General features: G+C 48.1%; 2 protein-coding genes across 20 annotated transcripts in view; both read left to right on the top strand.

Moving 5' to 3' along the window:
* The window catches only part of LOC107179224 (protocadherin gamma-B2-like), a 54,024-nt gene extending 50,987 nt beyond the window's left edge, over positions 1–3,037 (top strand). Inside the window, exon 3 of the mRNA XM_042994471.1 lies at positions 2,979–3,037. The gene's annotated coding sequence lies outside the window, so the exon portion shown is untranslated. The remainder of the gene's footprint in view (positions 1–2,978) is intronic.
* Positions 1–18,793, top strand: part of LOC102960606 (protocadherin gamma-C5) — a 136,740-nt gene extending 117,947 nt beyond the window's left edge. For all 19 annotated transcript variants that reach the window (XM_042985656.1, XM_042985692.1, XM_042985831.1 and 16 more), the window contains 3 exons: positions 2,979–3,037; positions 11,139–11,227; positions 16,758–18,793. In XM_042985656.1, the coding sequence (XP_042841590.1) occupies positions 2,979–3,037; positions 11,139–11,227; positions 16,758–16,984 (375 nt within the window). In that variant the 3' untranslated portion in view covers positions 16,985–18,793. The remainder of the gene's footprint in view (positions 1–2,978; positions 3,038–11,138; positions 11,228–16,757) is intronic.
* The last annotated feature ends 765 nt before the right edge of the window (positions 18,794–19,558 follow it).

Raw genomic sequence — 19,558 nt, forward strand, 5'->3', positions numbered from 1 at the left:
GAGGGGCTCAACACTGACCAGGACACCCTTTGTGGGCTGCAGTGGAGAAGCAGCCCATTCACAAAAGGGACTTTGAATTTATGTCCATTCCTCTCGGGAGGGGGTGGGGGTGTGGGAGTGGAGGATGGAGCTCAGTGTTGCCTGCACTCCACCTGATTGTTGGGACCATTTGGACTGATTGTGTGGAATGCCAATGTGGGGATAGGACTCTGAGTACCAGGAGGTGGTGGTGATTATAGGTGAGGGGAAGTAAGACCAGTCCCTGCTGCCCTCACTCAGAAAAGGCTGGGGCCCAGCAGTCTTTATGGCTAGGGTTGGGGAGCAGAGGGTGGTCCTTGGTGGAGGCAGTCATGGATCTATGCCTGCATCCAGCCTCCTTGACTCCCAAGCCAGCCAGCTTGCTGTGCCAGTCTTTAAGTTTCCTCTTCCAGTCCCTTATCTGTGACTTCACTGTTAATGTAAACCTTCCTTATTCCTCTGTCAAACAAATGCACCTGTAGACAGGATCATTGTACATCCAGGCTTCATGCGTGTCCTCCTTGCAGAACACACCCACTGGCCACACGCAGCAACAGACTCATCTCATCTCATCTGCATGCTCACAGACACACACACACACACACACACACACACGCACACACCACCTTTTACTGCCAGCGCTTGCTGCCAAGTTCACATGCACTGGCTGTTCCTGGGCTCCTCATAGCTTCCCAACCACCTGGCTGCTGGCCTCAGTGGTGCTCACTGCTGACTGATCACACCCTGGTGAGGATCCCATGGCACAGTTTCCCAGGGCCTGCAAGGACCCAGGAACTTTTTCCTGCTTCTACCTGGGACTAGATCAGGTCACCTCTGGGCAAGAGTTTTTAACTCTGGTGTGGGCCACCCCATAGTATTGGGGCTCTAAGCAGAGGGCAGCGGTGTGCCTCCAGCCCAGAAACCTCTGGGTCTGGCTGAGCTACCCTGTGGGCCAAGGGTAGGATAGGCAGCCTGGGACCTCAGTGACAGTCACTGCCTGTCCTATCACAGGAAGTGGGGACATGAAGCACCTGGACCCTGGACACTCAGAGATAGACTTTTGGCTCCGTCGTGACCTTGATGTGGTTCCTGTGATCTAGGGTCAGGGCTTTGGGGGTGACCAAAGTATGTGAGACTCTGTCAATCTTTCCTTCAGCTGAGGGAAAGCCACAGCCTCTGCCAGATGCTGGGGTGCCCTCATCAGTGGGGGGAAACTATGATAGTAAAAAGGCACAAGTTTCCACAAACTCAGGAGCTTTTATTCAAAATATACTCATGCCCCATCCTGCACTTGATGAATCAGAATTAGAGTTTGAAACAATACCCCCATGTGATAGCTGATTGAAAGAGCCTTCCTGCACTACCTCCTTGGAGTACCATGTTCTTCACTTGTTCTTCCCAAGAATTTTGTTGGGTAGATACTAGCTTCCCCACCTTGTAACTGAATTTCACAGAGGTCAAGTGACATGCAGGTTCACTGGGTAAGTGGTAGAGAAAGATCTAACTTGGGTCTAATTCCAGAATTTGTGTTTTCACAAAGCTGGAAGATGGGAGGGCAGTTTGCATCTGCTTGGATGGGGCATAGATGGGATTCTTTCCCTTTTAGGGCTTTATATGTTAGAGAAAAGTCTTCTGGGGCTCCTTGTTCCTGAGTAGCCCTCACTGAACACACTTTGGACCCGCCATCTTTGTGTAAGTTGTGAGTTTTGCCCAGCGACTCTCCTCCAGTCTGTCATGGTTCTTGCATGATTCATGGTTCTTGCATGGATCATACATAGATTGTCCTGTGTCTAAGAATACAGAGGCTGATGAGTAGGCATCCCATTGCCTTTCCCCAGGCTGGTGATCTGGACTGGTGCTGGTGACTTGTGTTGTACCTGGGATGCTAACTTTCTGGGTTCTGCTCATATCACTGACACCTGTGGGCCTTAGAGTGAGATACTTGACAGACTTGGGTCTGTCTTCTCCCCCGTGTAATCAGAGATGCTCACACTTCTCCTCTGCTTCTGGAAGTGAGAGTGAGAGTCTCTTATCAGCACAGCCCAGAAGGGGTAAGGAGATGGCTCTAGGAGTGCTCCATGTGTGATGGGATAATACACCCTCTCGAAAGGGTGGAAGGGACTCAGGAGTGAAGTGGCCGGCCAAAGTCCCACACCTTCACCCAGGTGGGACATGGCTACAGATCAGCCCCTTAGGAGCCCTGGAGACTTAGCTGGCTCTCCTTAGAGGCTTTGGAGGCTGTGGGAGCTAGGTCTCTGCTGGGCTCCATCCCAGCAGTTTTCTCTGTCCCAGACAGAGCAGCCTTGTTCTCTCCTCCTTAGTCACAGCCATTGTCTGGCAGAGTTCTGGGGGTGAGGGCTGTCTTGGGGCTTGGATGCCCTGCAAAGGATCAGTCTGGCATGACTCCTAAGTTAATAATGTGTTTAGCTGTGGGAAGGGATTCTTGAGAACCAAAGGCCTGGAGGAGGCGTCCCTCTGAATATATTACAGCACAACCTGGCGCAAAAAGGGTTACCCGGAGCAGCAGCCATCTTGCTGCAAGGATGCTTTTGTTCCCAGCTGAGGAGCTAAATAAATTCTTTCTAGAGGCTGGTGAAATTCTCATCTAAAATCTCCTCTGCCACCTTTGAGGGCCTTTTCTGCACCCCTCCCTCTGGTTCCACAGGAGACACTTTCAGCCCTTGAATCTCAGCTCCGAATTTCTGAGTCTGTGGGCAGGGAGGAATGGGCTATTTCTTCAGCAGAGGAATCTGGGTTTGCTCACTATGTACAGATGGGTGTTATTTTCCCTCTGCCTCAGACCTCTGAGACCTGGGGTTCGGTTTGTCTTTGGAGATTAGTCTTTCCCTCCCTCCTCTTTCTCTGTGTCCATTCCCCTCTTTCCTTCCTTGCCCATCCCCAGACTGTGGTGACATTCTTTTTGTGAGTACTCAGCCCCTTTCCCTCTGTTTTCTCCACAGCAAGCCCCGCCCAACACGGACTGGCGATTCTCTCAGGCCCAGAGACCTGGCACCAGCGGGTAGGTGACTGCTTCTCCAGCCCACCCTCTTCTCTGCGGCATTTTCTCAGTGATGACGTGGGAGGAGGTGGGGGAGGGCTCAGCATTTGCTACAAATGGCTTCTTCCCTCAGTTCCGGATTTCAGGGAGGCTTTGGTGTATTGGGGGCTGGTACACAGAGCCCAGAAGGAAAAGGCTTCTACTCTGACTATTTTGAAAGCTCATTTCACACCTCAGCCCCTCCCTTCTCACCAGGTGAATCTTTTCCTATCTCCTGGTCCTGAGGTGGTCTCTGGGTGGAACCCATCTGATTCCTAAGTCCCCCTGTTCCAGATTGGGCTGGGGTTCAGGCAGAGAACCAGGGGACAGGAGATGGGGGAGGCACAGTTGGCAGTCAGAACCTCCTCCAGAGTCCACGGGGAAGAGCCCAGGAGAGGTGGGGGAGGTGGGTCAGCTGTTGGAAGTGGAGACTGCACTGCTGGAGGCTGGGCTGAGGAGGGAGCTCCTGGGACAGGTCTCCCTCTTCCCGCCCCACTCCAGGCTGCCTAGGTCCTGAAACTGGTCCTGCCCTCCCTACCTGCAGGCCTTTTCTCTGCCACTCTTTCTTACTGCTTTGGCCTTCCCTCAGTCTCTTATCTCAGTTTGTGGTCTTTGCCTCTCACTCTCTTTCTGTCTCTTAGTTTCTGTCTTTATTGCTGCATCTTGGTCCCTGCCGTTTGTGTCTACTTGCCCTGATCTGTGCCTTGCACTGCACCTGCCATCTTGGGTGCTCAATAAATGTGGAATTAATGAATAAATATGACTCTTCCTTAGTCTCAGTCTCTGTTTCTTTTCTGTCTGTTTCTGCCTCCCAGTCTCTTTCCTTGAACTCTTTTCTTTTCCTCTTTCCTAGTGTCCTTATGTTCCTCTGTCTCTAGTCTCTTGGTTTCTCAACCTCTTGCTATTTCTGCTTTCCTCTTTGTTCTCAGCCTATGTCTTTTTCCTTGTCTTTGTGTGTGTCTGTTTCTGTATTTCTAAGTGTGTAGTCTGTGTCTGCATTGCTGAATCTCTTCCTGTTACTCTTTGTTTCTCTCTGTTTCCCTTTTATCCTGTCTCCTACTCTTTGTCTCTGTCTCTCATTTTTTTGTACTTGTGGGCAAGCCAGCACACACATCCCCTCACCTCCCGCCCACAACTCTCTCCCTGTCCCTGTCCCTGTCCCTCACATACAGAGTCTTTGATCAGTGCTCACCACCACATACTCCTCTATCCAGGCTGTCCCAGCTGTTCATTTCAGTTGAGTATGAATTCCTGCTGAGACAGGAACCTCCTGCGGGTGGTGGGGAAGGAAAAAGCAGAAAGATCTTTAGTTGGTCTGAGGGAAGTGGGGTGGGCTTTGGGCCAGTTCTCCCTGTTAGAAGTCAGGAGCCTAGAGGAGTCCAAGGAACCCAGGAGAGAGAAAGGGCAGAGCTTAGGTCACCTTCCTCTGCCTCCTTGATGGTCAGGCACTTGCTGCCCACATTTTCCCACATGTTATAGTTGGTGAGTGTTCACTGCCACAAGAATCCAGGAGACCTCAGCACATGCCAGGGAGGTAGAGACTCCACCTCCTTGGCATGTGCAGTCCTGCACATGTATGAGGAACTCAAGATGCTTCCTAGAAGGCCTTCAGAAGGCAGAAAAACAGTTGGTTTGGACTGTCTTTGCCCCTCCCTTGACCCCATCTGTCTCTTTGCCCCTCCCTTGACCCCATCTGTCTCCTTTTTCTCCAGTGGCCTTGCCAGCCTTTCTGTATAGCTTATCCATTAGGTCATTCATATGTTTATTCATGTATTCATTCACGCATCACCTACTTATTGGGCATCTACTATGAACCAGGCCATGTTCTAAACACTGTCCTGTAAGAATGAACAAGCAGACATGATCTTTGAGCTCATAGACTTCCAGGCTAGCAGGTGAGACAACAAATTGCAATAAAAAATGTCTAGTTAGAAATCATAGCAAGTTCTCAGAAAAAGAGGGTCATATGAGTGTAATCGTGGGGGGAAGGGTAGAGAAAGCCTCCAAGAAGAAGTGACATTTGAGCTGAGGTGATGAGAGGTACTGGGCAAATTGTGTCCCCTTTACCCACCTCTGCTGCAGACTGTATACTGGCCCTGAAGCAGAATTCAGTGCTGAACCTGGAAGTCCCACAGATTGCTTCTGTTGTCCCCTCTGGGTTGAGCACCGTACCCCTGCCTCAAGTCCTTTGTCATCAAATGAAAGACTTGGTGGCCTGAAATATAGGAGCTCTTGGGGAGATGTAAGGGAAGGTTCCCTTCCTTAGTTAAGTTGAGGGGGATGGACAGACATTTCTGATGTAGTTCCAAAATGGCCCAGGTGAAATAAACATTAAGGGCCCAATCCAACAACTATACCTTTTCTCCTTCATTTATTCCATAGTTAGTAAGCACCTACTGTAGGCCAGGTGGTGTTTTAGAGGTAGGAGATGACAAAATAGGCCTGCTCCCTGCCCATAAGGAGCTTACCATGTGTTGAGTAAAGCAAATATTAACTAAATACCAAAGTAAATGTAAGATCACAGCTATTGTAAGTGCTATAAAGTGCACTACCTGGTGGTGAGGGCCTACAGTAGGGATTTGCCCTGGTAAGGGAGCAAGGGGACCTCTAGGAGGAAAGGAGATTGTGCTGAAATCTGAAGGGTTTCAAATTAACCAGCTCAAGGAGAGAGGGAAGAGCCTCCACACAGGCCTTGTGGTTAGGCCTCTCAAGATCAACAGACTGACAGGGTACTTTGTCTTTGCTGTTGTTATGATGAGTAAATCTGAGTGGAAGGATGAAGAAAGGAGATTTATCCAGTCTAACTCTGGCTCCAGCCCTCCACTGCTTCTCTGCTCCACTCCCCTCCACTGCACCATCTTGGCTACTGGCACACCATGCACAGCAGGGTTAGTGTTGAGATGAACCTAGTTCAAGTTCAAGTCAGCACTGGGTCACATTGCCCAGACAAAAGGGGGAAAGACATGTTCTGAAGTCCCTGCCTGCCAGGTGCTCCTCCTCCCAGCCACTGTCCCGTCTCAAGTCATCTTTTTGGCTTCTTATCTCAACAGCTGTTATCTCAAGCTCCGAACCCAGCAAGCCACTTGTCCCTTCTCACACAGTAACACAGGCTCCACCCTGCAGCTGTTCCCAGTCTCTGCACAGTGAGAGTCTCCATTTAGCTTGTCCTGGTCTCCACTCTGTTCTCCTTTGATGGCTCCACACTACCCTTCCATCCCCCTCCTCTGAGAAACACTATCCCTGCTCTCCCTCAGTTGAGGCAGCCATTCAGCAGACAAATAGCAACTTAGTTTTGAGTTTTGGTTTTTTCTTTTGCTTATAAAATAATACATGTTCATTGTAGAAGCATGGGGAAATAGAGAAAAATTTTTAAAAGAAAAAGGACTCGAATTTCACAACCCAGAGAAACCCCCATTAAAATTTTTTGAATATGAAATTTTCAAATTTGTACAAAAGTAGAACGGTATAATGAACCTCTATGATCCCACTGTTCAGCTTCACCTAATGCCCTACGTTGTTTCACTTCAGTCTCCACCCTGTTACCCCCGTGAATTACTGTGAAACAAATCTCAGCCATCATATAATGTCATCTGACTCTTCATGGTCTTAAACAGACAATTCTTTTACATACAGAAGCATTAACAATAATATCAATAAACTAATAATATATTAATACTAAGTAATATATTAATAAACTAGTATCATCAAATATCTAGTCTGTATTGACACTTCCCGTTATATGTCTCTCTCTGGTAATTCATTTGCATGCTTATCCAAATTAAGACCCACATTTTGTATTTGAGTGTTTCAAATCTCTTAAGCTCTTTAATATTTTCACATGTGTATTTTATTATATTATTTTCTTAATGTTTGTTTATTTTGAGAGAGCATGAGTGTGAGTTGGGGCAGGGCAGAGAGAGAGCTGGAACAGAAGATCCACCTGTATCTGTTCTCTTTGCAGTATACCACAATTTTCCCATGTCAGTAAAAAAAAAAAACAAAAAACAAATTCAAAGTTAATTGTTGCGTAACAGCCCCTTATATGGACATATAATGTATATTTTAAAAGGCTGACAGGCTTTTACTACCTTAAAAAAATTCAGACGTGTTTATATTTTAACATAGTTAAATCCAGGCTGTTGTTAGAGGTGACTTTCCCAGACTTTTCTTTTTTTTTTGATCATGCTGCAGGGAGCATTTTTCCATAGCCCATCTTCTGGGATGTTCCCTCACACACCCATCCAGTGCACCAGAATACAAACTCCTTACGGCAAAACTCTATCAGCTTTTATATCTCAGGGTTTACCATAGTCACTGACACATAGTGGATGCTTGGAAAATGGTGAATTAGAGATAGTCAATCCCCTCTACTTTTATTGTTCAACATCTCCTAAATCCTGGAAGAGTCTCCTATCCCCATTGCTGCCTCTCTGCTGAAGTCCAGTGTGGTGTCATGTATAAGAACATAGGCTTCAGATTCACATTAGGCCTCTTTCAGGCCATAGCTCTGCCAGTTATTGGCTGTGAGAATTTGGGAGTCTCTTAACCTCTCTGAGCCCTGGATTCATCTACTGAAAAATAGGGATAATCATAATAACACTTACCTGCAGGTGGTTCTGAGGCTTAATTTGGCTATACACACACACACACACACACACACACACACACACACACACACACACACATACACATATATATATAGGAAGAACATAAATATATTCTCTTCCAGAGAATAGGAAGCTCTCAGCAAATTGTTCAGAAAGAAGTCAAAGATCTGGCAACCTGCCCATCCATTTAGCCTCCAGCCTTCAACCATTGCCCAAGAATCCTCCTTATAGCCCAGCCCATTATGGTTCCAGGCCTACCTCTCCACTCACCTCTGTTCCCTCAGCACCACTCCCCAGTCTCCACTGGGCATCCCCCTAACCAGGTATCTGACCCTCTTGTCTCCCCTGGAGCCCTTCTCTCTGCTTCCCCTCCATGACAACTCTTCTCCCCACTCTATCCCAGTTAGGCTTCTCCTCTAGGCATGAGCCCATCTGCCTGAGGCCTCTGCCTTCCAGCACGTCCAGTGACAGCAGGACTGCAAGTAAAGACCCCTGGATTCCCACGGAGACAGAGGTGGCTGAGGCCGCAGCACTGGGCTCCTGTCCTCCTAGAGGGACCCTTCACCCTTAGTCCTCTCCCAGGAGCAAAAGCAGTCTTTAAATTCTTAAATCCCATCATGACACCCCCCTCCCTTTAAACACCTCAGTGACTTCTCAGAGCTCTTAGGATGAGACCAAAGTTTTTAGTGTCCATTTTACAACCTCAGCCCCTGACACCATCTCCCCTTGGGATAGCCACACTGGCTGCCCTTAGTCCACTGAACTGGCCAAGCATTTCCCAGCCTCAGAGGCTTGGGGCACGTTCCTCACTCTGCCTGGAAAGCTCTCTCCCACAACACAATACTTTCTCCTAGATACTTCATTTTACTTCTCAACATTTTACTTTGAGATGTTTCAAGCTTGTCAAAAAGTTCACTTGTCGAAATAGTGTGATGAACTCAGACATACTGTTTTTACCTAGATTAATCAGTTGTTTGTATTTTGCATTTTTCTCTCTCTCTCTCTCTTTCCACACACATACTACACTTTTTTTTCTGAATATTTGAGAGTTGCAGACGTTGTAGTATTTGAAAAACTTTAGTATACACCTCCTAATAACAGTAACATTCTCATACAAACCATACAAGAATGATCACGTTTGGGAAATTTAACAGTAGTGTAATAACATGTAGTCCACTGGCAGATTTTCATAAATGTTCTCCAAATGTTCTTTTAATTTGTTTGGTTTTTTTTTTTTTTTTTTAAAGCAAGCTCTATACCCAATGTGGGGCTTGAACTCATGATCCTAATATCAAGAGTTGCATGGTCTACCAACTGAGCCAGTCAGGCACCCCTGATGTTTTTGTTTTTTGTTTTTTTTTCAATTTGGGATTCAATCAAGGAGCATGAATTACCTTTGCTTGCCCTATTGCTTTCGTCTCCTTTAATGTAGAACAGTCTCCTTACTTTTTTTGTCTGTCTGTTTTAATGACATGGACATTTTTTAGAGTCCAAGCCAGTTGTCTTTTAAAATGTCCCACAATCTGGGGCTCCTGGGTAGCTCAGTTGGTTGAGCATCTGACTTCAACTTAGGTCATGAACTCATGGTGTCAGCACCAAACCCACTTTGAATCCTCTGTCCTCCTCTATCTATCTGTCCCTCTCTCCCTCTGTCTCAAAAATAAACACTTACAAATAAATAAATAAAATGTCCCATGATCTGGATTTGCTTATCATTTTCTCACAGTGAAATCAGGTTAACAATGATTTTGGTAGGAATACTGACTGGGTGACATTGTACACCTCCCACAGCATTACGTCAGGAATCATTACATGTCATTTTGTTCAGCTATCAGGGATACTCACTTTGTTCACTTAGTTAAAGTGGTATCTTCAGATCTCTCCATTACAAATATATTTTAAAATATTTGTGATTAATAAGTACTCTGTGTGTGATATTTGAGACTGTGCAGCAACCTTTCAGTTTTAATATTTTAATATTCACCAGTGATTGGTGGTTACAAGGTGGTGATTTTCTGTCATTCCTCCTACCTTTGTTTATATGGAATTGTCTTACAGATTACCTGGAAATTTATTCAGATGTGAATTCCCTGTCTTCTAATTTCCCTTTTCCTCAGGGAAGCTTGGACTGATTGAGCTCCCTAGCCCTTACTAAATCAAGACTCCCTTATACACCCTGCTCTTTGCCCCCATGGCTCTTGTCACAGTTACCATTAAATAATTGTGTGATTATTTAATGTCAGCCTCTCAGTATATAGACCATGAGCATCACAGAGACTATGTCAGTCACGTTCACAACTATAACCCCAGTATCTTGCCCATTGTCTGGCACACAGTAATTGGTCAGTAAATGTTGGTTGAATAAATGGACACAGAATTCCAACTGTTGTCACTCTGAGAGAGAAATGAGGCTCCTACTTTCCCTTCAACCCTGTCTGATGTGAGGGTATAGAGGACACATAGAGCAGCTGCACTCTGGCCAAGCCTTAGACTAAGTCCACCTACCTGAGGATGGAGAATCCCAGATCAGGGGAAACCGTAAGCAGGGACAGAACTTGGAAAAATTGTAAAGCATTTCTTGGCTGTGCTCACCCACCATGACAGAATACACCAACACGATCATGCTCTTGCTCTCTCTGTCTCCCTCTCATGCTTCCAAGGCCTGCCCTGCAGCCCTTACCCTGGTGCCAGATCCTTCCCTATGGTAACCTCACTCTCTTCGTGTGTTTTCCCCCCATTCATTCAAGCAAGAAATACTTATTGATGAACTTTGGTGTTCCAGGTGGTGCCAAGGGTCACCTAATGGTGTGTGTGTCAGGGTGGCTCTTCCTTCCCTCAAAAACAGAAATAATATGATATTTCAGAATTCCAAAAAACATGGAAATACTCACTGTGGGAAAAATCTGAGTTGAGCTGGAATTTCTTCAGGTCATTTATAAGTTAGTGTTTTTAACAATCATCAATCACTTCGTGTTTTTCTCAATGCTTAGAGTGTCCAAAGGTTTTAATTAGGTACTTCAGCAGGAGGGGCGCAGACACCATCTTCTACAGATGGTGTAGACAGGTATAGCAGCAGGAGCCATGCGACCTGAGCTGCCTGGGGGAGGCACCTGGGCTGCGCTGGGGGGAGTTGCTTAGGAATCCCTCTGACAAATTTTATTCATCTTAGCAAGGTAGAAGTTGGGAACTGGCAGTCTAGGGAACACCAGATTTGCTGTGAGAGGGAGCTTGAGGAATTAGGGAAGTGCCTCAGAAAAGGTTTGATTTCTATAGATGGTGCAAGGCAAGCAAGTATGCTAGGCAAAGGGATTTTTTTCAAAGTATTTGCAAACATTACATGTTATAATCCTACAGGCCATCTTTGGGCATGGGATGGAGATATAGGTTACTAGATCTGGGAGCTCTAGGAGAGGACGGGAGAGGCGTGAACTAGGCTGGCCTGGGAGACTGTATTCACCATCCCACTCTCTCCTCAGCTCCCAAAATGGCGATGAAACCGGCACTTGGCCCAACAACCAGTTTGACACAGAGATGCTTCAAGCCATGATCTTGGCCTCTGCCAGTGGTAAGTTGTGCCACTGTGTGTGTGGGGATGGGGGACCTGGGGTTCTGGGGGGAATCCCACAGCCATCTGCCTTAAGACTGGCTATCAACCTGCATGGTTTCTCTGGATCTTTCTCGGAGTCCCTGAGAGGACTCATAATTCCTGGACAAAAACCCAGGTTGAGAAACAGGTTCAGACTTCCTGGGATGCCTAGAAAAGAGTGAGAAAGGAAAGATTTATTGAGGGAATAGAGGGAGTGACGTTAAGAGTCCAGCTCCAGAAGGGGACCGCATGGGTCGGATCCTACTTCTGTCATTTATTATCTTTGTGAATTTGATCATTTTGCTTAATCTTGACAAGTATCAGCTTCTTAAGCCAAGAAAATGGAGACAGTGGCCTCAAAGCGTTGTTGTGAGGATTAAATGAGATGATAACACAAAGCACAAAGTACTGGACCTGTGACGTACAGGCCCTTCCCTCCATGGTTGTGGGCGTGGATACTCCCAGCACAGAGAACACATTTGGATATGTGAGACCCCTTCCCTTTGTTGTTGCCCCACCTCCAGAGCAGGATTTTGATTTTCCTAGAAGGCTAACAGAACTTCACATGCAACAGAGATTCAGCCAATGGTTTTTGTCCCTGAACAGTCAGAAGGGTCCTGAGTAGGGCAAACAGAAAAACAGAATGATGTTAGTACTTAAGAGCACAAGCTTTGGAGGCAGACCAACCTGGACTCAAATCTCAGCACCCACACTTAGCCATGAGTCCTCAAGGAAGCCCCTCTGGGCTTCACTTTCAGTGACTATCACATGAGAACTAGAACAGATCTTGCTGGTGTTGTGAGGGCCCAATGCAAGGCCTTAGCATGGGGATGACAGAGTAAGGCACAATAGGTAGTGGCCAAAATTGATTACCTCTTATCTTGTTTGACCCATAAAAGGCAGATTGAGAATAATGCCTGTTCATAAGGACTAGTTTTAGGAGCAGCACATCTTGGGCTTCCTATGAAGGCTGTCAGGGCGTTAGACCCTGGGCTTACTTAGTGCAGTGAAATCCTCTGTCTGGCCTGTAGCACGTGTGGAGGGCTGGGACAGAACCCGGTAAAATCAGAACAATAACTTTCAAATCATACCTATGTTCTGTCCTGGGTGCATGCTAGGCCTCACATCAATTCATCCTCTTAACCAGCTCTGCAAAGCAGGTCTGTGATTACTTACATCTGACAGATGAGAAAACTGAGAAATCCCTTGCTCCAAGGTCCCCATTTTGAGATGCAGATTGGGGATTCTAACCCAGTCTGACTCTCAAGTTCACGCGTTTGCTTTTGCAGTGACCATGTCTGCCTTTAGATGCAGCCTACGTTTCCCTTTTAGCTGAATAGGTGTAGAGGCTAAACTCCTCTTACTGTCTTGCTTTATTCTCCCAGACTAGAGGTGCCAGATAAAACACAGGAAGCTTGGTTAATTTTAACTTCACGTGAACAACAAATAATATTTTAGCATAAGTAGGTCCCAAACATGAGTATTGGGACATACTATATTAGAAAAAAACCTGCTCATTGTTTATCTGAAGTTCAGATTTAATTGGGAGTATTCTGCATTTTATTTGTTAAATTTGGCATGCCTCTCCCAGATGTCTGTGAGGTTAAGTGAAGCCAGGCCTGTGGTAGTTCACGTGAAGGGGGAGAGGAAGGGGAAAGTGACCAGGGCAGCAAGCCTTCCGGGACAGAACTGGCCCAGGTCTGGGGTGGGCAGGGGATTGTACTTCTGGAGGGGCCAGATACTGAGTATGAAAGAGGCAGGTGGGTGGCTCTAGGAGATACCAAGTCAGGTTCTTGAGGGAAGTAGGCAGACAGGTATATTTAACTGTTGTGGGTTTTAGCATTACATGAAGGAAGGAGGCTTTTGGCCTAAATCCAGATTTAAGAAACAGAAATGGAATCAGTATTTATGGCCTAAAACCCCCCAGGGTCCCCTCCCTTGTCAGGGCTCCACCCCTCTGGCCCACACAGCATCTGACCTGAGTGTAGGCTAGGGCCTTGGGGAATGATCCAGAGGGTTGAAGTGGCAGGGTCAGGCTCTACTCCCACTTTCACACCCGCTTCTCTGCCCTGAAGCCAGAGAGGTTCCTGGAGTCCAGCCCAGCCTGGCTAAGGGGCTGCTGAGGGGAAGTAAGTAAGAAGGAAAGTAAGTACACTTGGGAGGCACTTTAAATAAACACTTGGGGGGAAGTGTGCTCTCAAGGAGGTTCTGATTTGCGGTTCAACTGACTCTGGATTAGCTTGACCAGGCCTCCCTGTCTGGAGGTGCTGTCTCAGCCCTGAGCTAGGGTGGGAAGGGAGGCTGTGAGGCCAGGAGCTGGAGAGGAGGCCAGTGACCTTTACCCTTTAGGCCAGAGTTTGCCTAGGTTCTTTCTTAATGCCTTTTTTTTTTTCCTAAGATTTAATTTTTAATTTTTATTATTTTTGTTTATTAAATATTTATTTATTTTGAGAGAGAGCATGAGTAGGGGAGAGGCAGAGAGAGAGGGAAAGAGGGAGAGAGAGAGAATCTCCAGCAGGCTCCACACTGTCAGCACAGAGCCCCACATGGGGCTTTATTCCACAAACCGTGAGATCTTGACCTAAGGTGAAATTAAGAGTTCAGCTGAGCCACCATCAGGTGCTCCAGATTTTATTTTTAAGTAATCTCTACACCCAACGTGGGGCTCGGACTCATAACCCTGATTTCAAGAGTTTCATGCTCTATTGACTGAGCCAGCCAGTCACCCCTTTCTGGCTGCTTTTTAAAGAATGTTTCTCTATAGAATGGAAAAGATCTTGATCCCTGCTCACTGTGTGCTGGGGGGAGGTAGAAGGAGGCACCGATGAAGAATTGATTCTACAGAAGGTCAGAGGCTGCAATCCACCATCTCCACCCTCAGACCTACAGATGGGGAAATGGAGGCCTGAGTTGTGCAGGGCCTCTGCCAGGGTCACCCAGCTTTCTTAGTGACAGCGCTAAACAGAAGGAACTCTAGTGTCAGCCTTTTTCTGTTATGCCCTGGATTTGCACATCTTCTCTCTCCTGGTCCAGCCCAACCTCAAAGTCCCCCACAGAGCCTGGGCCAGCATCAGGCCTGTGCTTCTGGTGGGAGGTGGCAAGAACTGGCTTTGTCATTTCCACTTCCTTGGGGTGCTCCTTAGAGATCTGGGATGCCGGTGGGATGTGGGTGGGCTTTGCCTCCAGTTACCAACTCAAGCCCTTTGTGCCCTTCTGTTTCTACCTCCCTTCTCCCTGGTTCTCCCCATTTCTGCGTGCACACACATGCGTGTGCATGCGTGTGTGTGTGTGTTATGTGTATATGTGTATGTATGTATGTGTGTGTCCCCCTCTCTCTCCCTCTCTGGCGCCTCTGAAGTCTCCCGTTTAGCCCCTAAATCACTCTGGAATCCTAGCTCTTTGAAGCAGAATCTAGGCCCCTACCCCCACCCCTTCATTCCCAGGCTGGAAGAGGGTATGCTGAAGGGAAGGGTAAGCTTGGCTCCATCCTGGAGTTAATTAGGGAAAACGTTGAAAAAGTCAATGGAATGAAAGGGCTGGGGGAGGGGAGCAGTCTGGGGAAAGAGAGAAGGAAGTGGGCAGCTGCTCCCTCCCACCCAGCCTTTCACACACACCCCAAAGCCCTCAAATCCCGGGATTTGGGACTTGAAATGGAGATTGTAGAAACCCGAGCATTGGAGTGAGGAGGCAGAAAGACCCAAGGCTTTTCTCTCTGTTCCCTTCTCCTGTGCCCTTCCCCCTCTTGGGCTGGTTTTTAAAATAGTTCCTGTCTATTTCTCAATCCCTGGTTAGTGTCCCAGGATTAGTCAGCCTCTCCGGCTTTAGTCACCCTCTCTACCCACTCCCAGGGTCTAGCGTAGAGTAAAGGGAGGCTGGGAGGAGAACTCTTGTCAGCTGGGCTGGGGCTTGGCTGGGAATTCCAGGGGCTTTAACCCTCCCACTGCCAGAGGACTCCAGCAGGAGCCCTTGTGAACTCAGGCTGAGTCCGGGAAATTCCTGGTTTTCCTTGCTGCACCCAGGGAGCATGTAGAGTAGAAGTAACAACACACACTGTATGGTGGTGATGATGTGAGCGCTGCACCCAACACTGAGTGAGCCCTTACCAAGTGCCTGTGGACTCATGAAGCACTGTCTCATTTGAGCCTCACAAAAACCCAATGGGATAAGTGATCCTGTGCTTTTCTACCTTCAGTGTGCCTAAAAATCACTTGGAAATCTTGTTAAAATGCAGATTCCAAGTCTCCATTTCTAACAAGCTCTCAGGGTGATGCTAAGCTAGAGCCAGAATACTTCTCTAGACCCCGTTTTTTCTTGTATACAGTAGGAAGTTGGGCTTGGGGTGTTGTCTGATGTTCCATAGCTCTGATACTGTGAACCTCTGTCTACCTTGTACCTAAGATACCTGGTCGCAGAGAATGGGCCAAGTGGGTGATGGGTATTAAGGAGGATACTTGTGATGACCACTGGGTGTTACAGGTCAGTGATGAATCCCTAAATTCTACACCTGAAACTAATGTTAACCATATATGTTAACTAACAAGAATTTAAATAAAAATTTGAAATCCAAAAGAGAAATAATAGATATCTGGTCCCGGAATCATCTTTTTAGCCTCCTAGAACATGGCTCATTTTGTCTTCTGTCCTCCTCCTATATTATCCTCAGAGTGATAAGATCCAACTTGATGGTGGTAGTGGTGACTCTCTCTACAGTATATGTTGAGATACACTTAGCCACCCCTGCTTTAACCTGTGATGGCTGGTGTGGCTTTGAGTTAGTCTTTTACCTTCTCTGAGCCTTGCTTTCCTCATATATAAAGTAAGGATAAATACCATACCTCACTGGGTTGTCTCATTGAGGTGAAAGCCATCATGCACGTGCAGTATCTAGCAGAGTACTTGGCACAGAATAGTTGACACTAGTCAACTCCTGTCGCTGTTATGAAATGAATACCTGCAAAGCCCCCTGACCCCCTGCTAACAACAGAACTGCTGAGTGCTCCCACTCTGTGGGCACCGGCTGGTGAAGGATAGGAGGACACACAGGCCCTAGTTGGAGCCCCCCAGGAGACCACAGTCTAGTGTGGAGACCAGAGAGGCTCCCGTGAGAAGGGTTAGGGCAAGGACTGGAGAGCTTTTATTTATGCCCTGAAAAATAACAGCATGTTTCAGGCCCTACATAATCTTGGTTAGTCTTCACCCAAACCAGAAGAGGTAGTTGTTATTTTTACCCCTTTTCATAGATCAGGAGACATAGGGATTGCCCCCAATTGGTTAGTAGGTAAAAGAGCTAGGAATCAAACCCAGCTGGTCTCACTCCAGAGCCACTTACCTCTGCCTCTTTGTTAGAGGGTATTAGAGGGTATTTATCAAAAGGTGTTTATCCCCCTTTGATAGAGATGATATTCCCAGGGCTCATTGTGGTCAGGGCTGGGCGCTCTGCCCATTAACTGGTTGTGCTATAAAAGAGGGACCCAGAGTTTAGCTCTTCACCTTCCTCTCTCTCTTGCAGAAGCTGCTGATGGGGGCTCCACCCTGGGAGGGGGCGCTGGCACCATGGGCCTGAGTGCCCGCTACGGGCCCCAGTTTACCCTGCAGCACGTGCCGGACTACCGCCAGAACGTCTACATCCCCGGCAGTAACGCCACACTGACCAACGCGGCTGCCAAGCGAGATGGCAAGGCCCCCACCGGTGGCAATGGCAACAAGAAGAAGTCAGGCAAAAAAGAGAAGAAGTAACGTGGAGGCCAGGCCAAGAGCCACGGGGCAACTTCCCTCCCCAACCAGCCCAGCCTCTCCGTATCTGTACCCAGGCCTCATATTTTCAGGGCTCACCCCCAGATACTGGTAGGGGTCCAGGCCATGCTCCCTTTGAGAAACAGAAACAAGTGCCCAGTCAACACCCCCCTCTCTGCCCCCAAGGGATTGAATATGCAAAAGGGAGTTCTGCTGGGAACCCCCATCCAGTCAATTGCTGTGCCCATGGGGGTAGTGGGGTTAGTGTAGACACCATTTATCACACCCCCTTTAGTTACAGCTGAACTTTGCCATCTTCCAAATTCAATCAGGCCCATCCACAATTCCCTGCCTCGCTCCTGTCGCCCCACCCCCTCAGCAGCTCCTCTTTCTTGAATAAGGTGGTTGGGGTGTTGAGGTACCTGGTGACCTAAAAAGGCTCGTAGTTCTGAAGAGTTGGAAGGGCGTCATAACCTCTTGGCCTCTCCAGTTCTCAGACTGCCCCCAAAGCATGGTTTGGTGCCCGTCCCTTCATCTCCTTCCAGAGCCCAAGACCAAGCTCAAGTTTTGGCAGACATGGTCACCATTGCCATGGTACTGACGCTGGATTTAGGGAGGGCACTTTGCTACCGTGCCTCTTCCCAGCGCCCTTGGGACCAGTCTTTTGTTCTGTTTTTCATTGTTTGATGTTCCCGCTGCATGCCGTGACTTCCCCCTCTCCAAACAAGAGACTTCATTGCATGTTCCAAGACAGTATGGGGTGGTAAGATAAAGAAGGGAAGGGTGTGGATATAGGGGATGGACAAAGCTTGACTTGCCAGTTATCAGGATCTTGCAGAAGGCTCTGTGTCCCCAGGGTACTGGCCAGATCCCCAATTCCAGCCATAAACCAAGTACCAGGCTGGACTCTTGTTTACCACATTCAAGGCTTGCTCACTCACCTCAGGCAGTGAGCTTTGGGCTGAGCTATTAGCACCAATGGATTTAAACTGGCATTATAGTCAAAGGAAGGTCTGGGGACGTTTGGGACCAGGTCCCCTGGAGAGGTCAGAGGGCCCTCTGTGGGTGCTGGGTACTCCAGAGGTGCCACAGGTAGAAGAATCAGTGTGGCCCTAGCAGTGAGGCAGGGCCAGCTAGGTGGTTCTTGGTCCCTGGGTTGGGGAGGCATGGAGCTACAGCAGGGACCAGGTGGACAGAAAGTCTTAGCCTAGGATCCGGGCTTCTCCACAGGGCCCCTGCACTCCTCCAGCCTCTCTTCCTTCATCTTGCCAGGTGCCATTTCTTCTCCGTGAAGGCCAATGCCCAGCCCCCTCCCCCCACCCCCCCCCCCAGTCTGCTCTCTAGTGGCCAGAGCCTGGTTAAAGTCCCCCAGTGCCTCCTTGTGCATAGACCTTTCTCTGCCCATCCCCTTCTGCCCACCCCCTCCCCCAGGCCCGTACCTCCAGTGGGGCTGCGCAAGAACCCCACCCCAACCCTTACAGTAGTGTAGAGCCCCCTCCCTCTTTCGGCTGGTGTAGAATAGCCAATAGTGTAGTGCGGTGTGCTTTTCCGTGATGGCGGGTGGGCGGAGGGCTCCGCGCAGCCATCTGTCGTTGAATCCACCTGCAGCGGCCCGTGCTGTGTTTTGTGCTGTGTCCATGCGCTGCAGCGACCCCGTCCCCTGTACTGACTCCTATAAGTGCTTCTCTTCGCATAGTCATGTAGCTCCCCACCCACTCCCCTTCCTGTGTCTCACGCAAGTTTTATACTCTAATATTTATATGGCTTTTTTTCTTTGAAAAAAAAAAATTAAAAGGTTTCTTCTGAAAGGTTGAACGGTTCTGTGTAAGAGATGGAGGCTCCTAGCATTTGTGGATGAAGTGCTAAGAGGTGTATGCTGGAAGAAAGGCGGGATCGCGAGGCTATTGTATTTGCATCTTGGTTTTGTGTCGCTGCCCTTGAGTGTGTGTGTGACAGTCAAATGTGGCTGTGTGTGCTTGCAATACTGTTGTGCATATGTAACAGTATACAATCGACTGTAATTGCGCTTGTGGATCGGTATACCGTTGTGTGTAATCGTTTTATGGGTCTGTTGAGGAGGGGGATCTCTGAGCGCTGCATGGCGCTGTGCAGTTGAGCGTGCAATTGTATGCTTGTGGCTCTCTCTCCCTTAAGGTTCTAAGCACCAGTCTCCCGGCAGAAGAGGAGACTCCAGAGCGGGGGAGGACTGTGTTGGCAACGGCTACAGAGCTGGAAATCGGGTGGTGGACATTTCCTTAGTTTCCCCCTCTTCCCTGCTAAAATTAACACCCCACAGTGCCTTTGTGGGCTCCTTCCTAGGAGGGTGGATTCTCCTTTGACCACTCCCCTCCACCCTGGCTGCCTAGTGGCTTTGGGAACACCGTGCAAGAGGGCAGGCTACATATAGCCTGGGCCTTGGTTCACCCATCTGGAAGTCACCTTCCCACTCTCTGTGGCAAAGCCAAGGAAAGTAGAAGGTTCATCACTTTGTTGCTGGGGATGGTGTGGGGTGCCCTGTGTCAAGGGGATTGAAGAGTGGGTATACAGGATAGATTGTCGGTAGACCCAGACTATCTT

Source organism: Panthera tigris, chromosome A1, assembly GCF_018350195.1.
Source record: "Panthera tigris isolate Pti1 chromosome A1, P.tigris_Pti1_mat1.1, whole genome shotgun sequence".
Lineage (NCBI taxonomy): Eukaryota > Metazoa > Chordata > Mammalia > Carnivora > Felidae > Panthera > Panthera tigris.